Here is a 14,531-nt window from a genome sequence, read left to right as displayed (position 1 = left end):
TAAGACGTCCAGCCATGTTTGTAGGGCTTCCGAATTTCAAATAAAAAATAATCTGAAAAAAACCAAAACAGATTAAATTCTCATACATTAAGGAACAAACACTAAAAATTTGAGAAAAATATTACAATAAATAAATAATTTCTAAATATTTTAAAATAGGGAGTTACTTTTCAATCACCCTGTATATATATATATATTGTTGGGGTTTTGAGAACCCTGCACTTAGTAAATTGTTGTAAATATACCCTTTGTAAATAATTATCTGTGTAAATACCTCCATTTCTTGTTAAGGTCAAAGGTCGTCCCCTAGTTAGTCCACATCGCAACACGTAGGCCACCATAGGTCTCTCTATAGTTATTTCAGTAATATGTGTTCAGGTAAGGCTGTGTTTCCATTAGTTGAATCTACGTTGCATTAATGAAATAAGAATAGGCCCCAAGCTCTTCAACACCAGTACGAATGGTTTTCTATTCTCAATGGCAGTAAGGGTTCTTTTACCATCAAGCCAGAACTCCATTATGCACGAGGCCAAGGACAGGAAAAAGGGGGCAGAACGCCGAGGAAGAGGTGTGGCCCTGTCATCAACCCGCCAGGGGCGTGTCCGGTAAGCCCTAACCAGCCAACCAGGGCTGCGGTGAGCTCCAATATGGGCGTAGCCCGAGGAACCGCGGCTTGATTCGGCGACGCCTGATAAAAGGAAGAGGAGGGACTGCTTACGGAGATGACCGAGGAGGAAGAACCGAGAGAGGAGGGAGAGAGGAGCACCGAGCAGCTTTTTGAGCACGAGCATTGTTGGGGTGAAAGAGACAGTGCGCTCGGGTCACCAAGACAGCGGCAACATAAACCGCGCTGCCTGTCGGGTTTTCGCCGCTGAAACCGTATACGTGGGGCTGCCGCCGGCTGCTCGTTTTCCAGCCCGGAGCGTGGATTTGAAGCGGACCTCCTCGCTGTGCTTTTCCTCCAAACCTTCTTCCAGCCATTCCTGCCTGCTATTCCCTTGTTGTGTAAGTCTGTCGTCTGTCCTTTTTGTTGTCTGGGGTTTAATAATTAAGACTGTTTTAAGGCTTGCCCTGTGTATCTGTTTTTCCTCCTTGTAAATGCCCTTCTTTCGTTTCCTCTTCTTTGGGTTTTCGTGTACATAATTAATAAATATCTGTTATTCCTTACTTTGGCTTCTTCTTTCCCCCGATTGCTTTAGTCCCTTCTTCCCATTGAGTACCTGTGGCGCGATTTTGGCCAAACGCTTTATAGTCGGGTTAGTCCTTTGTTAACGGCTCGAGCTGCGGGTTGCTAAACCGCTCGGCAATCTACCATCACATCCGCGGTTCGAGCAGGGACTCATTTCCCTGCTTTGCGGAGAGATTGGTGAAGGTATTTGGGAAATCCTTGACCAATCACCCTGGCCAATCTCATCCCGCAAAGGAGCGAGATAGTTCCAGGACTCGGACGGCCAGTTTAAAAGACGAGGGGATTAAACCCCCCTCGGTAAGGGGAGTGCCGAAACCGAGATCCGTAACAATATATATGTATACACAAAGAATTAAGTTAAGCACCCCTACACAACGAATTAAGGTAAGCACCCCCTAATATATATTCTTTGTGTATATGTATACATTGGCATATATTCTAAGGTATGTGAGATCAAATAATGATTGGTATGACATTAGCAATTATCCATTGATGAAATTGAGTGATCAAAGTGAAAAAAAGTGATTGGTTGAGTCAGTGATCCGATCACGTGGGTCCTACACACGTTATTGACGCAAAGATCGCTAGAGGTCTTCTCAGAACAATGACTGTACGTTAGAAAACATAAACGTCATCCACACTGTCCGTGATGGACCTATAGCTCCATACTTAAATTGAGGTGAAAATATGCCTAAAATTCCCAAAAAATTTCACCTTAAATTATTCAGAATAAAATATTGAAAACGGCATGATTGTTATGTTTTTATGTGACCATAATATCACTTCTCCAGAAAATATAGCAATATCATGGGTATATTACACTGTTTTGACGACAACAAACTTGTAATGTGCGAGGTTGTAAAAAAACGGGGGGGGTGCTTAACTTAATTCTTTGTGTATATATGTTTATCTTGTAAGAAATCTTTGATTGCAAATTATGAATACTAGCAACGGTACCCGCCCCACGGGTGGGGCTTCAATTGGGAAGCCCAAATGAAAAGGCTAAATATCAGAAATTGAAGGTTTTTTTTTTTTTTAACGATTTATACAAACATCCGTTAAATCATATCACACGCAAATCATCAAAATCTAAACAGTATTTGTAGAATTTCAATAAAAGCCACATCACTGTTCATATCGGTAAATATTATTCCATCGTGTTTGGAAAAACTGTAAAATTGGAAAAATTGGAAATTGGAAAAATTGAAAAATTGGGAAAAAAATTGGAAAAACAATATAGCCTATTTTACTCCAGGGGGTACCAGGATTACTCACCCAAAATTTCGTTGTGATCGGTTCAGCCGTTTTTGAAACGGCAGAACCTGAGAACAGACAGACAGACATTTGGTGAATTATAGTAAGATGTATGCATGTGTAATTCAGCCCTTGGCTGCCAGACATGCTTTCAATAAACCATTTTGATTTGATTTGATTTGAAAATGGTGGACGTAGGATATAAATTGTGGGTGGAGTCAAGAGAACTGTCCAACCTATTGGTGTAACTTGGACGCTGGCACACATGCACGGATCCTTTTATAGTTTTAACAATTGGGTATTCAACTTTGTGTGAAAAAAAGCAGAAGCGAAAACAACTCACAGAGATGTTGTGTGTTTTCAGACTCTTTTTAAATTGCTCAAGTTGTGTCTTTAAATATACGACTTTAAAAATGACGTATGAATGCTAAACGGGGAATTTCGCACATGCACTGTGTGTGTATTTACACTGACTCAGATCTGCTCGCTGGGCACTTTTAACCTGCTGATGCAGCTAGTGGCGTTAAATGTGTAATGCAAGTCATCTTATAAGCCTGATTATCAGCATTTAAATAAAAGAGTGGCAATTTGAGATGGTTAACCATAATTGTTCTGTTTCTGAATGCAAGTTGGACTCGCGGAAACAGAGGTATATGAGAAATAACATTGATTGAGAAGTGTCAGGTTTGTACAATTTACTGTTCGTACATTATCGCATCGCCGTGGATATAACACACACACACACACACACACACACACACACACACACACACACACACACACACACACACACACACACACACACACGGATGGTTCAACTTGTACCAAATCTAGAATAATTTATCCTGTAGCCCGAGAACCAAACAAACTATATTTGTGTCATATATTTTGAATATATCTTTTAATCAAGACAAATCTCACACTCTCACTCTCTCTCACTCTCTCCTTCCGAAAGAACCATCTCCGACAACACGCACTACAGAAAGTCACCTAACTCTACGGAGAGTATTGCGAAATGGTGCCGCACTCAGCAGACGTGTGGTTTTATAACAGTAATTATGTTGATGTATAAAACAGCATTTCTGTGAAATTATGTTGCCGCAAAAAAATCAAATCGTATGGAGCAAATCTGTTTATAAAGATGGCTCACCTTAATCATACATACTGTAAGTAGTCAGATGTGTTTTTAGCACAAGCTATGGGATACATCCATCGTTTGATTTAAACTTGCTTGTGATTGTAGCCAAGTTATCTTCCTGAACATTTATGCAATAAAACACATTATCCTTAGATTATAAACATGATGGAAATACCAGAGCTCCGGGCGACACTATATTCAACAATCGTTTTGCCCAATTCTTATAGTTAATAGTGCAATTTTGAAACAATAACTAAGTTGCTAGAGTACAGCTGCTTGCAAAGGACTTAATTCAATGAAGGATTTGAATTTCTTAAAAGCTGAATTACAAGTTGTGAAAATGGGATGATTGAGTGAGTTATGATATGATGCATATTTCATAAACCTGCAGCTGTCAATTAATTGTACAAACTTAATGTTGTGTCCAAATTTTGTCAGAAAGATAAAATATATCTTATTCTGTTTTCAGAAATGGGGGCTCAAAGTTTCTTTTGTTTTCAGAAAACAACCAACGCAAAGAGAATCAGGGGGACATGGCTCAAAATACTGTTGCAATGAAAAGCTTTTGCGCAACTATGCAAATTTATCCAAAAAGCAGTTTCCATTCCATAAACTAAGAATGTCCTTTCCCTGTTAAGCTAAAAACACTGAAGGGAATAAACACTAGAGATGGGGCTCATGGAGACTTGCACAGATGAAAGTAAAGAGGAAGAAGTGACAATGAGCAGTTGGACTAGATTTTCGAAGAGTAACAACATGTGAGTTGCTGGATGAGTTCCTCTGTGATCAGATGGTGCCAGAGAAAGATGAAATGGTATACTCTAAGGGGAGTTAAAACCAGATGAGAAGCAGTAAAGAACTGGAAGGAAGGTAGTTCTGCACACAAGGTATAGGAGAAGATCAAGGACCACTGTCTTAAGTGATACCAGCCTCCAGTGGAGGAGCAGTCGATAAAAAATTGGGAAAAGTTTTACCTGGATGCACAACTTTTATATAATCAGCATAGTTCTACTTATTTTGACTATATAAGTTTAGGGAGTCCATTTATCACAGGGTTTTCTGCTCCTAATGATAAAAGTTTTCACAATTTCATTTTGCTATCAAGACAGAAAAATGTGCAGAGTGCACACAATCTTCAGTAATGCAGAACCACAAGGCCTTGAGTTTAGTTATACCTAAAATAAATGTTGGAAGCAATATCTGGCACATTTAGTTCAATATATGGCACGTTAAAAAGTTAATTCCTGAAGTGTACCACCGTTGATGCAGTGTCTTTTACACCACCTTATCTAACACGTTACATTGTGTCCTTTGTGATGTCCTAATGAAACAGAAAACTAAATACTGCATTGGAGTCATCAGGAGAAACCAGAAGAAATAAAGAAATAAATAACAATAATTTTCCCGTTTGGAATGACTTTCAATTTTGTTTCACGACCAGGCATGCAGACAGAGGAAAATGTATCTCACTCCTCTCTGCGCATGCGAGATCAGGACGAATTCAGAACCAAAGTACTGTAAATCAACAGGTTTGTTTTCCGATTCATTTTCACAATTTGCATTCAAATGAAATTAAGTTGTTCCTCGATCATAAATTTACGTTTGCGGACGGACAGACGGATGGATAGGCAGAAGTGAAACAATGGCTTAATCCCACCTTTCTCTTCACGTGTGTGGGGTAATCACTATGCTCGAGCATTCAACCGACTTGTCCAACAGCAAAATAGAATGGCTGAGTGGATCACAGAAGATAACACATTCCTCATCCTACAATATGAAGAAACCCAACTAACTCACAAGTATAGACCAAAATATGTCTACAAACAACATACAAACTTCTAACAGGAATCATCATCGATATGATGTAGGCTACCACCACCTAACACAACAAAGATGTTTAGAGGCAGAGACAGAACAGAAGGAATCCAAAAGAGGATGCTATGGAAAAATAGACCACCAACTACTAAACAAGATCATATTCAATAACTGCACAACCAAACTACAAAAAAGCTTTTAAAAGTATCCCACATTTGTGGATGATAAAATGCATGCAGTAATACAGCTTTTTTGTATTTTCTTTGCATACAAGATCGAGGCTCGTGTAAAAGCTAACATTAACCACAAAAAAAAACCAGACGCATAAAACATATAATAAAGGGAGCGGGAGACAAGATGGGGAGAACACAGTGTTGAGGCATTAGGCTTTGTCACGTGCGGTGTCAACTGTGTAGCCATTTGAGGTGAGTGAGGGTATGGAGGGGGAACAAATACCAGAAACGGATTTGACCAAACGCCACCAGGATTTGGAGGAAGGAGACAGGTTTGAGAGTTCATTCTTGAGTGAGGAGAGATCGTGCTTCCTGGCACTCCTGAGGGTAGAAACACACTTGTTCCGAGCTTGGTGGAAGGAACTGAGATTGCCTTCAGTTGGATTTGCCTTCCAAGACGCAAAGGCAAGTTGTTTCAGGGCAACTGCCTTACCACAGGATTCCGTGTACCATGGACGGGAGGAAGGGTAAGACGAGAGAGGGAGAGGGAGAGGGAGAGGGAGAGGGAGAGGGAGAGGGAGAGGGAGAGAGAGAGAGAGAGAGAGCAGTTTGCTTTGGAAGAATTCCCAGGAAAAGTTTATGTCAGAGGCAGTAGAGATGGGAGACCAGTCCAGATGATTGATGGCTGCTTGAAGACCGTGCCAGTTGGCATGAGTGAAATGCCAGACTCGTCGACGCTGAGGAGGCTCTCTGAGAATGGCCAGAGAGATGTCCACTTTAACAAGCACATGATCAGAAGAACCGATTGGAGCAGAAGAAGAGCAGCAGACATTTGCAGGGAAGTTAGTCATAACCAAATCTAGAAGAGAAGATGCTCCGTTGACTGAGATCCGGGTGGGGAAATTGACAGATTGTGTCAGTCCCAGTTGGTCGCAGAAGTCCTTTGCTGAGGTGCCATGGCTGGTGAGAGAGGTACCCACACCCAGCCAGCTGGCATGATGACAGTTGAAGTCGCCACATATGAGGAAGAGAGAATTGGGATGAGTTGATAGAAGTTGGTCCATATTGTCAGACAGCGAGATGTAAATGGAGTCATCACTGTTTGGAGGACGGTACAGAACACATATGAACAAAAGGTGGGAGCAGAGGGGAAGCCATAGCCAGAGGTACTCCTGGGGGTGGGGTGGAGACAGGGCAGTGCAAGGAGAGTGAGGAAGAGAGTTTTTGATAAAGATAGTAACCCCACCACCAGGACGAGGCTCAGGTCTATCATACTGGAGGAGGGAGTAACCAGGACGAGATATTAAGGAATCAGTGACATCTTGAAGGAGGAAAGTTTCTGTTAAGCAGATTACGCCTGGTTGTTCAGAAGCAACCTGTATGGAGAGATCAATCAGGTTTGAGCGAAGGCCCTGGATGTTTGAGGTCCATACCGTTAAGGAAGATGGAGGGGGAGCATCGGGTGCAGGACAGGGGAGGGGAGGGGTAGGGTCAGATGAGGGGTGAGAGGGGGAGCTAGGGAGAGTTGTTAATAGTGTGTCAGAGACTGCAGAAGAGCAAGGAGAAAGGGAAGGATGAGGAGGACAAAATATTTGATGGTGATGGGATGAGGCACAATGAGGCATTGATTGAGGGGGGGGGGGGGGGGGGAAGCAAAGTAGAAGGTTGGAGGAGGTGGAGGTATGAGATGGAAGGGAGCGGAAGTGGGGAGGAAGCAGCTTTGATGAGGAGGGGGGAGAGGGAATAATTGGAGAAAGATGGTCGGGGGGAGATTGGCATGGGAGGGTTGAGGAGGAAGTTTGGGAGGGGAGGGGTGATGGGGGTTTAGAAAGTAGTTATTTGTTTTTTTTGAAAAGGAATAATTTGATGAGGAAATTTTTAAAAGCCTTTAATATTGGAAGAAAAACAGTGTGTTGTAATATACCACTGAATAAAACTCTGCAGGGCAAAGTTTAAACATATTTAAATAAAATTTAAACAAAACCGTGAAAAACAATCTGGGAAAGGTCCCTGAAGTGAGGGCGTGGACCTGAGAAAGAAGGAGAAAGGGTTGAATGAGTATAGTGGAAACTATAATTTGAAAGGTGAGTATCGGCTGGAGAGGTAGAAGAAAAATGAGATTAAGAGGGCGGGGCGAGACAACACACACGTGGTCGTGGGCGGGGACCGCAAGGAGAGAAGGAAATTATAAAGTAATTTTTTTTTTGTCTTTAAAACGTTATACAAAGGGTAAGATGTTCGGGGGAGGTAGGAGAAGAAAAGAAAATCAAAGGATTTTCAAAGGACAAAGGCATTAATTCACCACAGATCCACTTTTTTGAAATACTGACTTCTTTCCTGGAAGTCCTCGCAGTGTCCATTTGTTTTACCTCTCCCACCCCCTCCTTCATCTGCCCCTCCCCCCAAGCCCTCTCCCTTCCACAAATCTCTCGATGTCCCTGTTCTCTACTGTTGTACTTGTGTGCTTCCCTCCCTTTCCCCATCTTGTCTCCCGCTCCCTTTATTGTATGTTTTATGTGTCCGTTTATGTTTTTGTGCTTAATGCTAGCTCTTACAAATGCCTCGTTCTTGTATACAAAAAATAAATTAAAAAACCTGCTTTAGAGTGCAAAAGACCTTACACTGCGGTGAATATTTATGTTCCAACAGGACAATGACCCCAAGCATACAGCCAACGAAACAATGGAATGGCTTCAGAACAAGAACATAAATGTCCTTGAGTGGCCCAGCCAAAGTCCAGACTTGAATTCCATTGATAATAATCTGTGGAAAGACTTGAAGATTGCTGTTCATCAACGCTCCCCTTCCATGTGGACAGAGCTTGAGCAAATCTGCAAGGAATAATGGGAGAAACTCCCCAAATTTAGATGTGCAAAGCTGATACAGACATATCCATGAAGACTCGAAGCTGTAATCACTTCAAAGGCGCTTCTATTAAGTATTAACTCAGGTGGTTGACTACTTATTGTAAATTAGATATTTCTGTATGTCATTTTAAATTATTTTGTAAACAATTCGAAAAAAAGAACTCCACTTTGACATTATAGGGTATTTAATGGAGATCAGTGACACAAAAAATCTCAATACAATCCATTTTAAATTCAGGCTGTAACACAACAAAATGTGAAAAAGTCAAGGGGTGTGAATACTTTCTGAAGGCACTGTAGATCGAGCAATTAGTTTCAAATGGAGCACCTTGCCATAAATGCGAATTGTTGTTCCCAGCTGGTTGTTGCTCAGGGCGAAATTGGTTCTCATCTACACAATAACCGCTTTAGCTCGACGACGAAATATCATATTTGCATTTTTGCCTTCTCCATCCCTACCCAGTTTAGAATCCTGTGCGGGCATGGGAAACTTGCCCATCAATAAAATGACCAATTACCAATATCTCAAAAATGAAGTCAATAGATCTTGAAAACTGAAAGTGCCAAAATTCTACCAGTGAGAATTGGAGCAAAGAGAATAATAAAGAACCTTACAGAGATCATTAAAAACCATCCTTAGTAATATTACTACAAACGAACTACAGTTGGAAGCTATCTTCGGCTCTGTGATGATCTTGGAAAATCTTGACATCCAAGTAGTTTGACGACACAAGAACTGCTTTAGCACTTTACGAAAGTAAGAACACACAGCAATCCTGCCTCATTGACATTCTGCAAGGTGCAGTTCTGGCAGCTGTGGTTTAAAATTGGTGGGAATTTACAGGCAAATTGCAGTAAAAACCATGCAGTGCAGCCCTGCAGTACTACCCTCTGTATGCCACAGCAAGATGCTCAGCATGGCATCGGAGGACGTTGTGGATAAGCAGCCACTTAATAAAGGCTTCCGATAGAAATTCTTATCCGTTTGAAAAAAACGATTCCCACCTCCGCTGAAATAATTCAGCACATATAACGTGGGGATATTCAAGAAGTTCTCGGGATGGAATGCTCACAACAATCCAAGACGTGCTGAAAAATAACGAGTTGTGTAGATAAATAAATAATACATTTATACATTTTTTGAATTACATATAATAATTAATGGCATGAAAACTGAAGGTCTATCAATGTCCCAGAGTGGAATCAATGAGGCAAACACCATACGTAGCCGATATTTGTGGAAGAACTTGAATCCAAAAATTCAGTGAATTAGATACAATGTTAATCTTGGAAGCCCTGATTGCTCCAATGCTTGTTAGACCACAAATGGGCCACGACCAGCATGAAAATTAAAATTGTGCTTCCTGAACACTACTGATTGTTGTTACAGATCCAAAGAACTCTCCGGTATGCACATTCAAGCTCGCCAACTCGAGAAAAAATGTTCACTGGGAAAGTAAATGGACTTTACTGCAAATGGTTGCCACTGGAATTTGTCAGACAAAAATAGATCATCCTGGAGAGGAAGATGTCACCTGTGATGATGATAGAGAATGAGGGTGGTGGTTAACCTTTAGCTTTTGCAGAGCATTTGGCGAACAAAGAAAGAAGAGGTTGAAACATTTTGAAATTTACTCTTCAGGCAGACAAGGCAAATCAGCACCCAATGCAGGCATCACAATAATGGTGTCGGTCCGTGTTTTAAAATGATCTTTACACAATTTAGAGGTTGTCTGATCATGATGGCAAGGAATCCAATGTAGTGGTTCTGCAAAAAAGAATAGACGTCGAAACTGGAATGAAAATCTCCATGAGACAATGTACAAATGGCTGTATGATTTGTTGGCCAGCATCCTCAATGGTTTGCACGTATTGTGATGGAGGAATTCATGTGCAAGGAATTCATGTCGCATGTGAACATCGGGTGACCATGTCAAAATGACAGCATCTGCTCTATTGTGCACCATGGGGAAAGATAGCCTGCTGCCATCTGCTGCCAACGTCCCAAGCCATCGGGAGGGCACGCCTTGTAAAGGACATTGTATCGAAATAAAAAAAAGTCATGGCCAATCGTATCATTGTAACTGGGAATGTGTTCATCCAAGGGTCGCAAGATGTTTGTAGGTCAGGGACAGCGCTCCATGTGAACACATCACAGACATCTATTTGTGTAATGGTGCCTGTGGGTTTCCTGGAAATGGGGAAATTCACTCAACAAAGATATCAGCTTCATTGCAGCAACATAGCATTCACAAGCTGTGAGAGGAAATTGAGCAGATTTCAATGTTCACGAGGAGCATACTAGGAAACTTCCACAAACAAATTTTTATCATATTTTCCTTTCTAAAACCAGACCCAGTGGTGCAATAGTTCGAGCGTCCACTCTGAGTCTGGGAGGGTTGGCGATTCGAACATCTTCTGAGTCATACCAAGGATTTAAAAAATGGTCCACGCTGCTTCCTTGCTTGCTGCCCAGTATTTAAAAGGATAACAGTATGGACAAACATCCATAAGTTGGTAATAATAGTGCAGACTTTGATGGGCCTGATAGCCTCCGCTGGCGTCCAAGTTCCTTGTAAGGGAGACCTCATATTATTAAAACATGTCAAGAGTATGACGTATACCTTCAAGGAGCATATGACAAAGTCAAAAATTCAAACAACTTTTCAAAATCACCATCTATCTTTGAACTCCCATAGACGTTTAATAATGATTTACATGTATTGGGTGTTATCGAATTAATATTGACACCTGCACTTTCTCATCCTCATTTTTAGTTCACCTGGAACGTAGTTCCGGGGAGTTTATGGGATGGTGCGTCATCCGTCCGTCAGTCCGTCAGTCTGTAACCATTTGCAACTTCTTCTCCAAAACTGCTGATGGGATTGTGACCAAACTTGGCACGAATGATATTAGGTATGTTGCAACTCGAGTTTGTTCACGGCATTAAAAAAAAAAATCAAAAAAAAATCGGGGTCTAAGGGGGGTTCATATATTTTAATGAAAAGTGTATTCGGTGTTGTCGGAATTGTTTCCACTCGTAGTAACTCGATGTTACCATTGCGTATGTATGTTTTAAATCGTTATTTTATCGTCTAATCCTTGTTCTTTGTTAAGCTCCTTTTCACTCTTTTTCCATGTTATTCTTCTTTTGCTATTTTATCCCCTGGTTTTATTCAACTTTATATATTGTTGAATCATTTTTGATGTCATTGCATTGTTTATGGATAACTAATTGTTGTTCTTTAATTATTTTCGAATTGTATTTCATTATCATGGTGCATTTATTTTTCTTTTAATGATCAATTGTTTGGATTATGTTTAATTAATTATTTGCAATGCCATTTAATTAATTAAACATAATTCTATTGTTTATACATCTATTGTATAAACATCTATTGTTTATACAATTTGATGTCCTGTTGCGATGCGTGAAATTGAATTGAATAAACCTTTTGTTATTACTATTATTACTATCTATATCATTAAAACGCTTTTTTCTGAAGTTTGTCATCGGAACTTCTCTCCAGCTATTGCTCCTGTCGCCCTAAGATATGTGTGATACTATGTAGTTATGACTAACCCTCCCATATAAGCATACCTATGTCTCCAAATGTCTATAAGTGTGGAATAAAAGCTGAAAATCAGTGAAAAGTTTTGAATAACCCGCGCCATTTTGTTTTACGCACAGTGAGACGCTGCACTTGATACCGAGGAGAAGAAGAAGACGTCCCGATGTGTGCCGGACGCGCAGTGACTCGAGAGGCATACTACGCCTTTTAATACAAATATAAATGCGATCAGAAATGTAAAGGGGATACTTACCAGTAACCACACTATAAGAGACAATACTGCAGTTGAATACAAAGCGATATTCAGGAGATCCGCCAGAATGAATGTTGGTGCCAACTGACACAATTATTTTGAAAGGAAGCGGAAAAGAAGAGGAAGGGCAAGTTAATTTGTATGAACATAAACACTATTTATGCCCGTGATTTTCACGGGTTACTGCTAGTTATTATTATTATTTCATGAAGGTCATTTTGTGATCCAGCTGGGATTTTAATGAGACCTTGACAGTGACATGGTAATTCACCTGAGACTAGCTTGGGTTCCAGAAGCTTAAAATTCAAATCCGTAAATCTCTTGCCTTCAACTTGATTTTAGGGCAAGGCCCAAAATCTTAATAGAGCACCTGGTCCTCAAATTTTTTGCCAGGCCCTCAAAAAAGCCATGACTTCTGGATGGCCAGTTCAGTGTCCTCTCCATTATACCATCACTAAACCCTGACACAAAATTTATGCAGAAAACTGAAAACATGCATGTCTATGGAGAGACTAAAACAATTTGACTTGATTTGGGCAGGTGTCACACCATTGCAACATCATAATAAATCCATGATGGAGTGTGATAAATTGGTTTGGGCTGTTTAGAGCTCCCATCTGTCACCTTGGCTTATGATTCCTGGATCCCAGATGTAAATTCCATATACAGTACTGTGTTAATTTATCCAATGTCTAATAATATCCTTTTAATGTGATTTCTGAATAAGCTTATCCATGAGTCTCAGATCAATGGAAAAAGAAAAATAATCACATGTTCATTACCTGGTTAAAATGCAGGTATCTTTATTGGCTTATACATTCTGGAAGTTTCGGGAGAGTTGATGAAAAATTACATTGTATTAATTAAATAGTATATTACAAAGGTGTAAAATTGGAGTTTGTCCAAGAGGAACTGCTTAATATTATCGTTCAGGATGGGGACAGCAATTCGGTGTCGAAAAAGGAACAGAACTTTCTAAGAGGACCTCGTTGAACTCCTATTTTTCACACAGCTCCTATTTTTCTGCTCTCAATGCCTAATGTCATGCAAAAGGTTGGTTATCTCACTTTTTAAGGTGATGCCTTTACTATTACCAACCATGTAATTCTGGCACCTCTCATTTAAAAGCCACTCTCGACTTCCAAACCATAATTGTACTGAAGTGTCCACATTTGTTCCCCTGCTTTCCATTGTACCTCCCACTTACCTGGTCATGGTCCACCACTTGAATGAAAAGTGGCAGGGCGAAGCCGACCTGAGATATTTCGGGAACCTCCATCGTGTATTCGGAATGGTTGAAGGTCGGTGAATTATCATTGACATCCTCCACCACCACCGTGAAAGTCGTATCCACAAAGATAGAGGACAAGGCGCCATTAGACTCAACTTCTGTGGCCTGCAGGTGTGGAAGAAAAGGTTGGGTCATTGAAGAATTATGCTATCTCATTTGCTTCTGTCATTACTGAACAATTACAGAGATTCTAAATTGGGAAAAGGCTTTTTGGCCCATCAAACAGTATTACAAAACTTACTGAGACAGATTTTAGGAGATGCACAATTTTTCAAAAGTTATTTAACCCAAACCTCCCAAATAACTATATTTAAATAAAAGAAAACAAAACAATCTTTCCTCTTTTGTTTAAACCAAAGCAGAGGTTTTAATGAGTGAGGGTGGTGGACCAGGATACCACTCTTTTCAAGAATAAAATGTACCTCATCATGCATAAATCAATTCAATCATTACACTTAGACTTGTGAAAAAAGAAAAAAATGGCTCCTACTTCCAGTTACTGTTTCTTCACAACTACACACATTGTTCTTAGCTCTGTGAGATCAAGATTAAAAGGGAGAACGTTCTGCAAGATCCTTTCTCCTCTTCCACACATGAGTGGCTGAGTGGTGGTGGTGGTATCAACCACCAACACACTCATCCACACAATGCTTGCCTTCATCAACCCAGCATCACCCACTCACAACCAACCACCACCTATCTGAACATACCCAGCACCCATTTGCACCCACACCACCCTTCCATTTAGTTCATATTCTTCCTCCCCAATCCCTAATAGTGTGGATCATCAATATATGAGGTCTCCATTCTAATGCCACTGATCTTACCATTCTAGATAATGTATGTTTGACAGCATGGTTCCTCTCACAGGAAGTCTATGATTCCTCTCTATATCTTTGTCTTCTCTTCTCTCCGATCTAGCTATTCTCTCTTGCACTTTCACAAGCCCTCCTCTGTCCCAATGAGTGGTATTGCTGTC

The 14,531-nt window shown here is 40.5% G+C and overlaps 1 protein-coding gene across 1 annotated transcript in view; it reads right to left on the bottom strand.

The window, feature by feature from the left end:
- Nucleotides 1-14,531, bottom strand: part of LOC137416665 (cadherin-23) — a 311,457-nt gene that overhangs the window by 195,259 nt on the left and 101,667 nt on the right. Inside the window, exon 14 of the mRNA XM_078783975.1 lies at nt 13,469-13,657. Coding sequence (XP_078640101.1) covers nt 13,469-13,657 — 189 coding nt within the window. The remainder of the gene's footprint in view (nt 1-13,468; nt 13,658-14,531) is intronic.

Source organism: Myxine glutinosa, chromosome 8, assembly GCF_964187855.1.
Source record: "Myxine glutinosa chromosome 8, kmMyxGlut1.1, whole genome shotgun sequence".
Classification (NCBI taxonomy): domain Eukaryota; kingdom Metazoa; phylum Chordata; class Myxini; order Myxiniformes; family Myxinidae; genus Myxine; species Myxine glutinosa.
This window is presented reverse-complemented; position numbering and strand designations above follow the sequence as displayed.